The sequence below is a fragment of the Lynx canadensis genome, chromosome B4 (genome assembly GCF_007474595.2).
Source record: "Lynx canadensis isolate LIC74 chromosome B4, mLynCan4.pri.v2, whole genome shotgun sequence".
Classification (NCBI taxonomy): Eukaryota; Metazoa; Chordata; class Mammalia; order Carnivora; family Felidae; genus Lynx; species Lynx canadensis.
The window spans coordinates 23,613,099-23,628,835 of NC_044309.1; the positions used below are offsets into that span (position 1 = coordinate 23,613,099).

At 37.2% G+C, this 15,737-nt stretch overlaps 1 protein-coding gene across 1 annotated transcript in view; it reads left to right on the forward strand.

Moving 5' to 3' along the window:
* GPR158 (G protein-coupled receptor 158) overlaps positions 1-15,471 on the forward strand; it is a 425,314-nt gene extending 409,843 nt beyond the window's left edge. The window contains 4 exon segments of the mRNA XM_030322366.1: positions 3,259-3,397; positions 8,479-8,584; positions 11,907-12,053; positions 12,782-15,471. Of these exon segments, the coding sequence (XP_030178226.1) occupies positions 3,259-3,397; positions 8,479-8,584; positions 11,907-12,053; positions 12,782-14,257 (1,868 nt within the window). The 3' untranslated portion in view covers positions 14,258-15,471.
* Positions 15,472-15,737: the final 266 nt, after the last annotated feature.

Consider the following 15,737-nt stretch of genomic DNA (forward strand, 5'->3'; position numbering starts at 1 on the left):
GGAGGTGGTGTCTTCAGAAGGAGATAGTTTCTGCTACGTGGAAATCCTTCCATTTCAGCATACTTCTGTGCTGGTGGTTGTTTAACAATATTTCTGGATTCATTATTCCTAAGTGGCAAGCACATTACCATACACGTCGTGGCCCATCAGTAAACAGCAGTTAGCACTATTAATAATAATGCCGGTATGACCTTTACACGTCTGTAATCCCTGCAGTGTTATAGAGGGAGTGACAAGGTAACAGAAAGTCTACATCTCTAATAACATGAAAGTGATATCATTTATATTCTTTCAATTCAGCAAATATTTATTGAATCTTATCTATGTATGCTCCATACTGTTGCTGTCTGTGTGGGCAAAGGCAGAAAAAATCATTGAAAGCCTCGATTCCTTGTTGAATCATTAGATTGCGCACCTGAAATTTATATAACCCTGGATGTTAATTATACTTGAATTTAAAAAGTAAGTAAATAAATAAATAAGACCTGCTTCTTTTCCTGAAGGTCATAACTATTTGGGGCTAAAGAAGGGAGTGATTAACATGACTCCACAAATAATTTTCTCTCAATTATATATCCTGTGGCATTATTCTCTGCATTGTGCAATATCGATAGTTAAAACCCATAAGAGATTAGAGGAAGGAAAATTCAGTGCAAGGTAGAATCAATTCAGGCGGCTTTGTGATGGAGGTGGGGCCTGAATTGGACATTGAAAAATTGGATAAGATTGGAAAATGTGAGTGAGAAGAAATTCTTGGTGTGAGCAATAGCATAAGCAAAGACTCAGAAGCAAGAAGAATCTTTGAAGTGGTCAGAGGACAATGAGTCTTCCTGGGCCAGCTCAGAGTTCATGCTAGGGAGTATTGGAAGGTCATGTTGGATGTATAGCATGAAGTCACAGGGAGCTAGGAATGTCAGGACCAAGCCTTCGTAAAATAATAGTAAGCCACTAGAGATATCTGAATGACGATGCATGCAGTACCTCACAAAAGCCTGACCTGAGGGGTTAACAACTAGATAAATCAGGGGTGAGAAATATACAAGCACAAAAGAATAAGGCCAAGCAAAGTGAGCAACTAACATGAAGCCTGGGTAGCAAGAAAGGCTTAAATGTGAGGACATGTCTGCCCAGGCATGAATCCCTTGTAGTCTTCCTTTTGGGGCAAGAATTATTTCCAAGGTCCAAAGTGAGTATGAGTGAATTTTATAATGGAAATGTGAATCAGCTAACCCAAGTGGAGTGCCAGGGATTTGGACAAATCCTGATGTGATCAAAGTGGAGTTTCAGAAAATAAAGAATGAATTAACACAGGATGAAGCCAGGTTTAGATGGAGCAGTTGAAAAATAACTGTAACAAATAAAGAGCAATATGATAGGCACTTAAAGGGTAGTCACTGTAGGCACTGGGAGGAACGGTCCCTATGAAAAACAACTCAAAGTAGAAATGTACCAAAGAAAGGCAGCTGAGATTTCCAACCTGGGTAAAGAGGCAATAGCAGTACCATGGACAGAAATACAAGTTAGGGGGCCACTGGGTGGCTCAGTCGGTTAAGTATCTGCCTCTTGATTTCAGCTCAGGTCATTATCTCAGTTTGTGAGATCATGCCCTATGTCAGGCTCTGCGATTACCATGCAGAGCCTGCTAGGGATTCTCTCTCCCTTTTTGGTCCCTCCCCAACCCGGACTTTCTCTTTTTTTTTCTCTCTCTCTCTCAAAATAAATGAATAAACTTTAAAAAAAAAAAGAAAGAAAGAAAAGAAATACAAGAGTTAGGAAGGAAAGTTCTACATGAAGACCTCAGCATTTCTTGATTTGCTTTTCCTGATCCAGTAGAACTCGGCTGGAAAGAACATTTATAGCACATGGCCAGTGGCCAACATACTGAATAATTGGGACTGAATAAATCTCATGGAGATCTTGGAGTGTGCCTTATTTTTTATTTGGCTTCTAACCACATCGGGGTTTTAGAGTATCTCTTGACAGATGTGTTTATTTAAGGGATTTTCAATAATTGGGGCACTACCTATTGTTTAAATACTGACAGAAATAGGCTGAAAGGTTGGCAGGTAAAACAGCTTTAGCATATGGGAATGGAAGTCAGTGTCTCAGTACATAAGTAAGTAGGTTACCTCCAGGTAATGCATTTGATGAAATATTTTCTCCAAATTAGAGCTTTCTTCTTTATTCTTATTAATTAGATATTATCTTTAGATACTATCTTACAGTGAGGTCATGTTGCTAAGACAGATAAAATGAATGGTAGCAATTATTGGTCAAAAAGGGTTAAAGTAGTGATGTTCAGTTTGGAAAAAAAAGTCAAACGAGATGTTTAACAATAAGATCCATTTAATGTGTGTCTTTATGTATTCCTTTACTTATCTGATATCTACCATGTCCGTAACTATATTATGTGCTTTTTATCCATTTTTTAGTTTCATTAGCAAATAATCTCATGAAATATGTACTTTTTATTATTCTCATTTTCCAAATAAGAAAACTGTGGCCAGAGACGTTAAATTGCCTCAGATTATGCAAAGTTAATTAGAGACAGAGCCAGAATTTCCAATCAAGCCTAATGTGATTCTGAAGCCCTTATCCTTAACCGCTTTACTATGCTTGTCTCTTCTGGCTTGATCCCACAAACAAGGTGATTATGAATTTTACGAAGCCTTCAGCACTCCACCCACAAAAGATGGGATTTCTGTCATGTGTGAAGAAATAATGGTTCATTTATAAAATATGCCACTGAATGTTTATCAACCTATTTTCTCACATTTCTAGCAATGGGTATTTTTATGTTGTTGAACCAGATTCAATGCGGTAAGACCTTACATTTCTAGAAGCTACATATGAACACAATACAAGCCTTTGTTGCCTTGATGACTTCATTATGACCCAGATGCTCCGTGAATATCTTAAACTCAGGTTGGGGATGTAGAAAATAATTTTACAGTTGTTTCAGGAAAAAAGCCAGGCATTAGCAAAAGAAAAATCTGAGACACCAAGCACTGTTTTTAAAAAAGCAAGAAAACAAAAACCAAAGTGTACCTTTGAAAAGTCTACACACTGAATAAAATCTTAAATGTATGTCACATGTATTCATATGTGAATGACATTTTGTATGCATCTACTTCTAGCTAAACTTATGTTTCTGTAATAGACACAAAATGCATGCTAAAGCACTTAAATTTTGCATTTTTATTCACCTATAAAACTAATGGAAAATTGTTCTTTTCTTTGTTGTTGTTCTTCTCACAGCTGAATTTTTATTCCTCTTGTGGGGTGTTTATCTCTGCTATGCAGTGCGGACAGTCCCATCAGCATTTCATGAGCCACGCTATATGGCTGTCGCAGTTCACAATGAGCTCATTATCTCTGCTATATTCCATACAATTAGGCAAGTGCTCTGTAGAGCTAGCAAATAACTGTTTTATTTCTCCGATGTGTTGTGGTTTGATTTAAATAGCAAAATTGGGTAAAATGCATCATGGAAAGATTCAGGAAGGATAATGTTTTTAAGCTGACTAATTTCTTTGTCACAGAAATGGCAAATGAATGTAGGGTTTTGTTTTTTTTAACTGTTCTTAGTTCCTGCTGATGTTTTGTTACTACCTTTATTTTGAAGGTTAATTACTCTGTATTATTGTATTCTATCAAACCACTTACAGGAATGTCATTGAATATTGTTATGATATGTAATACTTTTTGTTCTGAAGATATAAAGCTACACATGCATACATCATAAAGTTGATATAATAAATTATCTGTATTTCCATTCATGTTTAATGCATGGGGTTACGCTTTTAAAATCAATATTCAGATAGACAATTTATGTGTATTTATTCTGCTGAATTCAAAACTAAAAAACCATTCCAACCCAAGGACTAGATTTTTGTGTGCAATGGGGTTTAGCAGTGACCTTCTATTGTACGCATGTATGCTTGGCCCTCCATTTTTTGGTATCCCCTATATATCTGTACTCGGTGAGTACAAAGGAGAAAGAAAGGGGCTAATGATAAGTGAACAAAATGAAATATGTGTGACTTATCTTCTGAGAATTTATGCCTATCTGAAAATGAAATGAAAACCTCAGTGAGAACCAAAAAAGAAATCCTATAATTTCAAAAGTAACAAAAAAGATGTCATTCACTTGCTCGACATACATTAAAAGTTAGGACGTACTTAAGAATACAATGAGAAATTTTAAATATTCAGCCATTTCCCTCAGTGGAAAAACATTAATAATAGTGGGAGTCAGAGTGGGAAGGTATGGATCTGTGGAAGTTTTGGAAGATATTTATCATTTCTCACTTTAGTCAATAATTATAAAATTATATCTTGCACTTCTAGGAACAGATGATGGCAGAGAGCAGTTGAGCCTTAGACACACCTACACTTTTTATCTTTTAAGTAAGAAAGGGGGTATTTATGATTTGATCATCTTGGAGCCTCCATCAAAGGGCTAGGAATCCAGGGAATTTGCCTCTTTGCTTTGTCTTGACCCCTCTCAAAAGAGAGAGAAAAGAGAAAACGAGAAGAGGAAGGAAAGATGAGAAGCAAAATATGATATTATAACTGGGCAAAAAGAAGTCTCTCTCGATCCTATTTAGACTAGAGCTGGAGGACACGAGAGGAGGTGTCCTCTGTGCACAGTGTAGTGAGCACCAGAGAGGACTCTGCCATGGGCAGAGCCCCAAAGTCTTCACAGTTCTCCCAAACCATCTCCCAAGAAAAGTTGCATTTTTGTTTTTTGTGTCCAGGATATCAAACACATATGTTTCAAGGTATAACAAACATGCTTCTCTAGAACCATTTATAAGTTAAATGTTATATAAATGAACCAATTGCAGAGTTCTAAGCATACCAAGAGGCTTATTGCAGATGAGTTTAAATGTCTTCTGTTGCCAGAATGTGACCATGTCATGCAAAGGCCTTCCTACTTTTGCCCTACAATCAGCTGCTGTATTTCTTAGAACCAAATTGCCCAAGAAATTAAATCTGTTTAAAGCAGTTGCCTAAATTGATTCTTATCCTTTTCTACTTGAAGATTTATTCTTTTCAATTTTCATTGTTAAATGTTTTTTCAATGGATTTTATTGATTGATTGATTTTATTGATTTATTTTTTCAATGGATTTTAAACTCTCAACTGGTCCAAGTCTTTTCAGCAGTAGGCAAGGTAAAGCACTTTTTAAATGAACTTAAAAAAAAATTCTTAAGAAGGCAATAGGTGGTTATTACAGATAAATCATAAAATGATAAAAAATAAACTCCCTAATCCAACCACCCAAAAGTGATAAGCACTGTTAACATATTAGGAAACACATGCTAAATATTCACTGAAAATAATTTTCTTGGGAGCCTGGCTGGCTCAATCAGGGAGCATGCGACTTTTGATCTGAAGGTCATGAGTTCAAGCCCCACATTGGGCATCGAGCTTGCTTTAAAACAAAATTAGTTTTCTTACTTTGCTTAGGTCTTTCCTACAGAGTCCCAAACAACCCATTAGCCTAGCCAGATGAACCATGTAAATGATGAGCTGGGTGCACATAGGCACAAGTGCTGACTGAATTGTTCATGTTGAACCTAGTAGATTTGGTGTTAGTAGACATGCCATACTCACAAGATCAATTTTCTTCCAGACAGCTATGTAGTCCCCTATAAGTTTTGAACAGGGAGGACTTCCAATGGCAGCAGGGTGACCAGCCTTGGTAGGCCTTGGTATTTTCTTAGGCAAGCCTAAGAACACCTGCGTGGGAAGCCCTACATTTTAAGTTCCAAATTTAACTTACCTTTCAATTAGATTGTAGCATATTGGCTTCAAAGAATCGTAGTATATATTAGCTACTTTCTCAGAAATTTAACTTGTACGGTCATAAACAGCCAAGGATAGAATTATAGTTTGACACACTAAATCTACAGAACACTGACTTTAGGGAGATGAGCAAGAGGCAAGTAATAGGCAGTAATAATTAAAGGAGTCAAGTATATACAATTTCTTATTTACATGTGGACTGAATTTGTACATGCTATGATTCCAATGTTGGTAAAGTCCAAGAATAAGAAACAAGAACGTAATAATTTAAATAAACTGGGTTCATCTTTGTAATTTTTTAATAGAATCAAATAATATTAAATAAGGCATCCAACATCAGCAAAGATATTCTCTATCAATAGGACATATCTGTTCTTTCTTATTTGCTTAAAATATAAAATTATACATACATAACTGTATGTATGTATGTATATATACATACATAAATACGTAAAGCTATAACTGCATATTTATATACAGATTTACTTTTATTCTCATCAAATTGCCAGATTAAACAAATAAACTAAAAGGATTAAGTCCGGCAGTCTCATAATGCAGAAGGCATTTTGCTTAATCTGTTCTATAATCCTTCACTAAGCATAAAGCAGAGCTTTGGGAAAGTGCGAGATTTTAAAAGGTTTGCTTTTCTTCCTAACTTGAATTTTTGAATATTTCTATGGTCCTGACTGTTAGATCTATTTTTTTAGAAGCTGAAATAGTCTTTCAAAGAAAACCAATCTTTAAAATGACTGCAAAACCCAATTTCTCTTAAGATCGTTCTAGTCAGAATTGCAACCTAACAAGCCCAGCAGTATTTAAAAGCTGGTTAATTTAGGGAAAATTGATGTTCGTATACAGTACTTCAAAATTACTTTTTGGGAGACTCACCATTTTAATTTAAAATACATGTAAGCATTGTTCCTTCCAGATACTGTCAGGCTAACATTCACTTGCATTCACTGGCATTCATAATGTTCACTGGCATTTGAATAGGAATCCCCAGTGCGTGAGCCTGTGGACTGTAGACCCATCCCCTTCCCTATAACTGTCTGCCCCAGAACTGGAAATGGCCCCAGCAGTTTGGGATGAGATCATTTTCCAGGCCACATTTTATATTGCTTCTATGCTTCAGATACTGTAACTTGTTACTGAGGATGATGATCCTATTTCACTGCTTTAAAAAAGAAAAAAAAATCTCACCTGACCCTACAGAGACTCTGTCAAAAAATATCTCATCCCTGAACAAAGTGGATATTCATTTAGTCATATCCAAGGCAGGTATAAAGCCACTTTTCTGACAAAGGAATTAGAGAAGATGTTAATTCATAAAATCCTGTTTAGTAACGTGTGAGCTATCGTGAGTTTTCTGTACTTCTATGCATGTATTGTAAGTCCATTTTGTCTGTGTCTCCAAACACAGGGGAAACTAGCTCTCCATTTTGGACAACTCTTGAGCCTCCATTTTAACTCGATATTTGAGGGAGAGGGGGTGAGAAACTTGGTATTTGGGGGAGTGAGGGATAGGATAGAGGTAAAAATGAGGAAGAAATCCACTTAGTGGAAATTCTGAGTATAAATAATACTAATTTACTTAGTAAAAGATATAAAATTAGTTTCTTCTACGTTTAGATTCATATATGTTTATATAACATTATATATGTTAATGTTCATAAGCATTGTCTTAAGATATCAGCTTTTTAAATTTGATGATGTATATCACTGAATCAAAATGCTGATTGTCTAATTCCAAATGCAGTAAAATCTCATATTTAGCTTTTCGTGGATAAACGGTAGATGGGAAAAAAATTAAAAGAAAAATATAATTGCAAAGGACCTTGCTAAAAGCAACATCTGGTTTCTGCAAAAGAATGAGTCCTTAAAACATGAGTTTGTTTGTACATATACCTAATGATTTATGAAAGTATTCCAGCAGTTACCAGAGTAGATCTCAGTACTGAAGTTTTCCTATACAAGTTTCCTGCAAACTCTCCTAGAACACAACTTTATAAATTACTCAGCAAGATATGATTTTAAATATTGCATTTTAAATTATCATAAAACAGCTTGATACTTTACAATAACTAAATTTTTTATTTTAGAAGAGGCGTTTTACAAACCATTAGTATATTCATTTTTCCATTACATTGTTCATCATTGAAGCCTTTGAGGTCATTCACAAAGACAGATAATTACCTATCCTTTTTTTTCTTATTTTTTTTTCTTGATTAATGTTTTCAAATGTAGAGAATTAGAATCAAGAGTTATTTGGATGTGTCTCATAGCCCAAATTTTCCCGAAGTCACCAGTTTGTAAGCCCATTCTTCTTTTGAATTCATAAGTGTTCGTTGCTTTAATTTTAAGACATTCAATTTACATACAAAATAATAATTCCAGGAAATGATTAGCACATTATATATCTATATGCTGTCTTTCTTACTAATAACTTAAAATAATAAATAATAAAGAGTTCATATCTTTATCCAATTGCAGTCACTTTGAGCCTTATTCTCCTGTGATGACAATATATGCCATAGGAACAGCAATACAACTGTTGCCATGCTTGCTTGTGTTTTTAAAATACACCAAGGAAAAAAGTTTCCAAGTATCCTAGGGTTTTAAATAGAGATCTTGTTGGATTACTAACTTGGTGAATTCTCATTTCAGATTCGTTCTTGCCTCAAGACTTCAGTCTGACTGGATGCTAATGCTGTATTTTGCACATACTCATTTGACTGTGACAGTCACCATTGGGTTGCTTTTGATTCCAAAGGTACTCCTTTAACATTACTTTTCTCTTGCAAGACAATTATTTTAAATAAGCATGGAGTTGTTTCTCCTTTAAAAAATTATCTGGCATATAGGCCAAGAGAGGTGTGGAGATTTGCTTGATGCTCTAAAATAATTTTAAAGCTCTCTCCTCAGGGAACTAGATGTCTCTTTTCTTTTGGAATTTATTAAATATCCTATATAATTATTAAATGCTTCAATTTTTACAAAACCCATCATCTGGTTCAGTTCTTTTTCAAATATTTTGATACACAGTTATGTTTTAATTATGGGCTCAAGATGGCTTTTGACTGTAGCTATAACATCAAAATTATTTTTTGAAAAGAATTAGCCTCTTCTAAGAGTCCTATTGTTTGGATTGATATTCAAGAAGCATTGTATTGCAAACATTCAGAAAATTTTTATATAAATAGAAAAAAATAATTCTAATGTTGTGTATAGAAGAATCCTGCTTAATAAAGATGGGCTGACAAAGATTTATCTAGACAGCATACTGAAGTGGGGGGAATTATCAATATGTGCTCCGCCCCCACTAGTTATACAGTAGGGAATCATTAGCTAAGACTTTCATCTCTCTGAGTTTCAGTTTCCTCATCTAGGACATGATAGCCATAAAGCTGCTTACAGTGAAATAATATGATCGCAGAGTGTGGGAGAATAACATACAAGTTAGAGCATTACTATTATTTTCCTCTTTTGCCCATGGAAAAACAAAATATTAGGACACTATGTATCTGTGTAAGTGGCACACGATATATTATTAGCATGGTTGAGACAAGAATTGTGATTTCTTATCATTCACTCCAGGCTTTACCTCCTCTCACAATTAACCAAAACACTAAATGAAATTCAGCCTGACTGAAAACCCAAACAAATGTAAACAGAGCCAAACGCCTACTTTCTTCCTTACTTGAATTATACCAAATAGCCACAATTTCCATGGGCTAGTCTGTTACTGCAGTTTATTCTATCCATTTTCATACTTTCCATTATATGATTACATTTTTATTAGATGGATATACTGTATACTCAGGCTATTTATTCAGTTGTAAAAATTGAAAACACGTGTTCATAGAAAAATCTGTACATGAATGTTCCTAGAAGCACTATCCATAACAGCTAAAAAGTGGAAACAACCCACATGTCCATCAACTGATAAATGTATAAACAAAATGTGGTGTATCTATACAATGGAATACTGTTCAGCAATAAGAAGGAATAAAGCACTGATACATGCTACAACTTGTACAGGCCTTGAAAACATTATGCCAAGTGCAAGAAGCCAGACACAAAAGGTTGCATGATTCCATTTCTATGAAATGTCCAGGACAGGCAACTCTATGGAGACAGAAAGTAGATTGGTGGTTGCCACTAGCTAGGGAAGAGGGGATATGGAAGTGACTGCCTACTGGGTTCAAGATTCTTTTGGAGGTGATGAGAATATTCTGGAATTAGATAGTGGTGGTGGTTGCACAGCCCTGTGAATATACCAAAAATCATTCAATTGTATGATTTGAAATTGAGAATTTCATGGTATATGAATTATATATCAACTTCAGATAACTACAAAAAAATCATTGAGGGGCTTTGCCAAGCACTGGTCTATGTACTAGAATAAGAGTAACGAACAGATAATATATGTGCTCTTGTGGTACTTATGTTCTGGAGAAGGGGGAAACAGAAAAGATAAGATAAATATTTCAAATATTATTTTAGATGGATATAAGGAAATATAATGCAGTAGAAAATGGACAATATCTGACAAGTAACTGTTTCTTAAACTCATGGTCACCTCTAAGACTGTGCTTGACAAAAACAAGTCCATTCTTATCAATAACCTCTCAGTGATTCACTAGTAGCTTGTGAGATTTGGAAGGATAGGGACTGTGTTCTATTAATCTTTATGGCCTTAAGTTCCTGACACATGTGGGAACCACAAACATAAGTAGAAGAGTGAAGGCAAGATTCACCCATTTCTGTGGTTTCTCAACCAGTCCCTATAACAAAACCTTCACGGTTCCTTAAGTAGAGAATTGCCATTTCACATTAGTTATCTTATATTGATGTTCACCGGCCCACATAAATATTTTAACAAGTATTGACATTGAAATTGCTCTGTATCATCAAAGGGTGATCTGTTAATTTTTTAAAGGAGTATTTGAGCTGATGATAAGCTGTGAGAAGAGAACTCATTTCCCTAAACCTTTCTCTAAATTTTCATAGAATAGTCACTTAGTTTATATATTGTGTGAAGTGGCTGGATTGTTTTGAGTCTCCCTGCAAAAGAATAGAGATAGCAAGAGTACATGAAACTGAAAAATATCAAAAGGCCACATGAAAATAATAAAAATACCTCAAAATGTTCGGTGAAGGAGGAACTTGAGAATAATGAGCTTGAGAAAAAATTCTGTAAGTTCAGTGAATCTCTGACTTTTAAAGTTAGATATCATCACTTTAGGCTGAGAGGGCTCTGTGCTCCAGAGAGGTTCCACGATTTGTTCAAGATATCACTGTCAACACAATTGAGGTTGGAATTAAGATCCCTTGTCCCCTGAGTCTTGGAAGCAACTTTTTTGAAGCTAAGTGGAGTAGACAGAAAGTCACTGTCTGTGATCAGAGCCACTTGTGCCCTTAGATGAAATACAGTGTCCCCTATTTGAAACAAAACGACAAACACAAGGTAGACCCTACTGCTCAAAAAATATTGGGGCGCCTGGGTGGCGCAGTCGGTTAAGCGTCCGACTTCAGCCAGGTCACGATCTCGTGGTCCGGGAGTTCGAGCCCCGCGTCAGGCTCTGGGCTGATGGCTCAGAGCCTGGAGCCTGTTTCCGATTCTGTGTCTCCCTCTCTCTCTGCCCCTCCCCCGTTCATGCTCTGTCTCTCTCTGTCCCAAAAATAAAATAAACGTTGAAAAAAAAAATTAAAAAAAAAAAAAAAAGAAAAAAAAATATTTCCATCCAACTGCCGGGGAGTTTAAATTGCTACTCTTGGAAAACATTTGTTTGGGTTTTTCTACCTATTTTCATTTTCAAAATGCAAATATAATGGAAGAGGAGTAGCGTAAGTGAACACCGGGAGCCTGGAGAAAAGACAAAGAAGAAAATAGTAGTCAGAGAAGGAACCACTTATTAATATTGCCTAAGAGCTTTAGCGTGTAACATGGAAAGCAAAACACAAACATAGCAGCAGATCTTTTGTGAAGAGTTCTAAGCCGAAGAGATGATATGAACATTAGAACCTTTAGAAAATTATTATGCTCTGCCTTATAGTGGGCTAATGTCTACAGCTCATATTATCTATTGCAGTTTTCACATTCAAGCAATAACCCACGAGATGACATTGCTACAGAAGCATATGAAGATGAGCTAGACATGGGCCGGTCTGGATCCTACCTGAACAGCAGTATCAATTCAGCATGGAGTGAGCACAGCTTAGACCCAGAAGACATTCGGGTAATACCAGTATTTCATCTTTCTTATTTCAGATTAACCCCGTTTATACAGGCAAGCCCATGTGGGCTGATGTACGTGTATGCTCATCTGTGTGCATGTGTGAGTCAGAGAGAAAAAGAGAAGGGGAATGTGTGTTTTTGTAAGAACCAAAGACATCAAAGGGAGTTAATTCAGGTGTAAAACATTTATTATGGTAGAAATTCTACAGGCCAATCTTGATAGTCTCAGCTGACTTTTATTAGCAGCCATAATGATGAACTGGTTACACTGGTCCCCTAATACCATTTATGACATTTTGCTGATGGAAAGGCAGATCTGTGAGCAGAGAGAATGGGTTACTGAGAATAATCTGTGACAACATATCAGCATTTGGAGTAAGAAGATGCTTTCAGTAACTGATGGTCTGTTGTCCCCTAGATCTGATCTACCATTAGGGGTAATTTTATCAATGGCTACATGATGTTTCCAATATCGTTTAGGGGTATGGCTTATCGGTAGATAATATGCTGTGTTTTTATTGTGATCCCAGTTGAGTCTGGCACACACAACTCGTAAGTCCCAAGGGCTTGCTCCATGAAACAAGGGTAAAATGCATGTGTTCAGGTCTTAACGTTCAAACGCTGTGTGAAACAGAATGCAAATTAATAAACCTCAAATTACATTTAGTAATATCATCTTGCTAAATCACTAAGTTGCACATCTCTGTGAATTTGCTCTTGTTCTGGCAGGATGAGCTGAAGAAACTCTATGCCCAGTTGGAAATATATAAGAGGAAGAAGATGATTACAAATAACCCCCACCTCCAGAAAAAGCGGTGCTCCAAGAAGGGCTTAGGCCGTTCAATCATGAGGCGTATCACCGAGATCCCAGAGACGGTGAGCAGGCAGTGTTCCAAAGAGGACAAGGAAGTCACAGACCACGGCACAGCCAAAAGCACTGCCCTGGTCAGGAAGAACCCGCAAGAGTCTTCAGGTAACACCGGGAAGCCCAAGGAGGAGTCCCTGAAAAACCGAGTCTTCTCCCTGAAGAAATCCCACAGCACTTACGATCATGTGAGGGAGCACACAGAAGAGTCCAACAGTTTACCGGGGGAAAGCCAAGAAGAGGAGTCTACAGAACATTCCACACTGGAGTCTCTGTCAAGTAAAAAATTAACACAAAAACTGAAAGAAAACAGTGAGGCCGAGTCCACAGAGTCTGTGCCTTTGGTGTGTAAGTCAGCAAGTGCTCACAATCTCAGCTCAGAGAAGAAGCAGGGGCACCCACGAACATCCATGTTACAAAAGTCTCTCAGTGTCATAGCAAGTGCCAAGGAGAAGACTCTTGGATTAGCTGGGAAAACCCAAACATCAGGCCTGGAAGAACGTGCTAACTCCCAGAAACCTCTGCCAAAAGATAAAGAAGCAAACAGAAAATACTCAAATTCAGATAATGCAGAGACTAAAGATTCTGCCCCCCCAAACTCCAGTCATTTGGAGGAGCCAAGAAAACCTCAGAAATCTGGGATTATGAAGCAACAAAGGGTCAACCCGTCCACTGCCAATTCTGAGATGAGCCCAGGCACCACCCAGATGAAGAACAACTTTGACATAGGGGAAGTGTGCCCTTGGGAGATTTATGACCTGGCCCCTGGTCCCGTGCCTTCAGAATCAAAAGTTCAAAAACACGTATCTATTGCAGCTTCTGAAATGGAGAAAAACCCAACTTTTTCCTTAAAGGAAAAATCTCATCAGAAGCCTAAGGCAGCTGAACTATGTCAGCAAACCAATCAGAAGAGCGTAGACAAGGCTGAGGTATGCCCTTGGGAGAGCCAAGGTCAGCCCGTTTTGGAAGATGAGAAGAATTTGATTTCCAAGACTCAGGTTCCCCCGGGGAGGGCTAAAGGTGAGAATGGCGGTCAGCGTTATGCGATAAACGTGTGTGCTGGGCAGTATGAAGAGCTGCCCCCCAAAGCTGTAGCATCAAAAGTAGAGAATGGAAATCTCAACCAAATGGGAGACCAGGAACAAAAAACATCTTCCCCTGAGGAAAATGTGCCTGGCTCCTATAACTCAAGTAATAACTTTCAGCAACCTTTAACATCGCGAGCTGAGGTGTGTCCTTGGGAGTTTGAGACCCCAGATCTACCAAATGCTGAAAGAAGTGCTTTACCTGCTGCCTCTTCCACTTCAAGTGCAAATAAGATAGCAGGGCCTCGGAAATAAGAGGTCTGGGATACTTGTGGGCGTAGCATCCCCAGAAAGAAAAGGAGAAGAAGGAAGAAACCCTGAATTCCACAGAAGATAGAAATTCCCAAAGAATATTTGTCAGTCAAGGGAAAGGGGAAAGACAAGGGCAGAAGAAGACCTGGAGGGCAGAGCAACATCACAATGGAGGAATTAGACTGGCCTAGAGAAGTCTTTCCCCTGAGGACATGAGGAGAATCCTTACATTTCGGCGTGTAGGGAGAGTAGCCCTCACCGTCTGCCCCTGATCAGTATTTGCCCATGGCCCTTTGAAGATCCTAAGCAAGGCAAACCAGAAGACACAGTATGAGATTGTGCAAAGAAGAAGAAGGTATAGACATATACGACCGAAATTCTAAGTAGCTAACTGAACTTACTTTACCTATTTAACCTTGATAGCACTGCTAACTTAATGCATCCCAAAAATACCTTTTATATTAATGATTGCTCTCATTTTCTTATAAATGTATGTTTCAGTACATGGTTGTGTCTCATATTCAAGCATTCCAGGTTGTATAACTTTTGCAAATAACTTTGATATTATGTGACACAACACATTTATGCAATCTGCAGCTACTCAATTGTTCTCGCAAGTTACAGAATACCTGCTATCTATCAACTTTAGTTGATTCTTGAAGTACAGTAAGCTTTCTCTGGCTTGGGAAGCCATAACTGTTATGATAAACTCTTCTCGTTCTGGCTGTGGTTTATATATATTGTGAATTTGGATTTGACTCTATTGTTTCACCTCATGGTTTGTTATACTGTCTTAATCAGGGTTTTTTATACAAGTTGAGTTACTTGTTTTGCACTTCTTGTTAGGACTCTGAGACCCAGCGGTCCTACTCTAGTCATATGTCTCAGTAAAGGACAACTTACCTATTGTTTGTTCAGAGTCAGAGACAGGTAACGCCTTCATTCCAATCTATTGTCCCTTTTAACTCTTTTCAGTATTTCATACTTAGCAGCATTTCGTAAGGAAGAAGCTAAGAGTGAGAAAAATATACTGCACATTAGTATCACCACCGAAAGGGAAGACTCTAGGAATGACATGAGAATTACAACAGTAATTCTCTTCCCTGCAGAGCCAGGGAATTTGCCTTTCAAAACACAGACAGAAAGGGAGCTACTGATAGCACTTTCAAGGGAGTATTTTTTTAAAGAGAAAAATTATGATAGCATCAAGATCATTGTATGGATATATTTTTATTATGCATACCGAATATATATTTTAAATTACCTCCAACTACTTATTCTCATAAACTCTTACTCGTTGCTTCAGCTAGGGGTAGCACTTGCTGGGCTTAAATCCCAAAGAGGTTTATAACCTGATTTATTCAAAGCCTGTAAGGTGGTACAGGCTCTTCATTCTCCCAAGCACTGGAAAACTTACAAGTCCTACATATTGCCACCTCGCTCAAAATTAAAAATGCCAGGTTCATATGCAAAGCAAAACAGC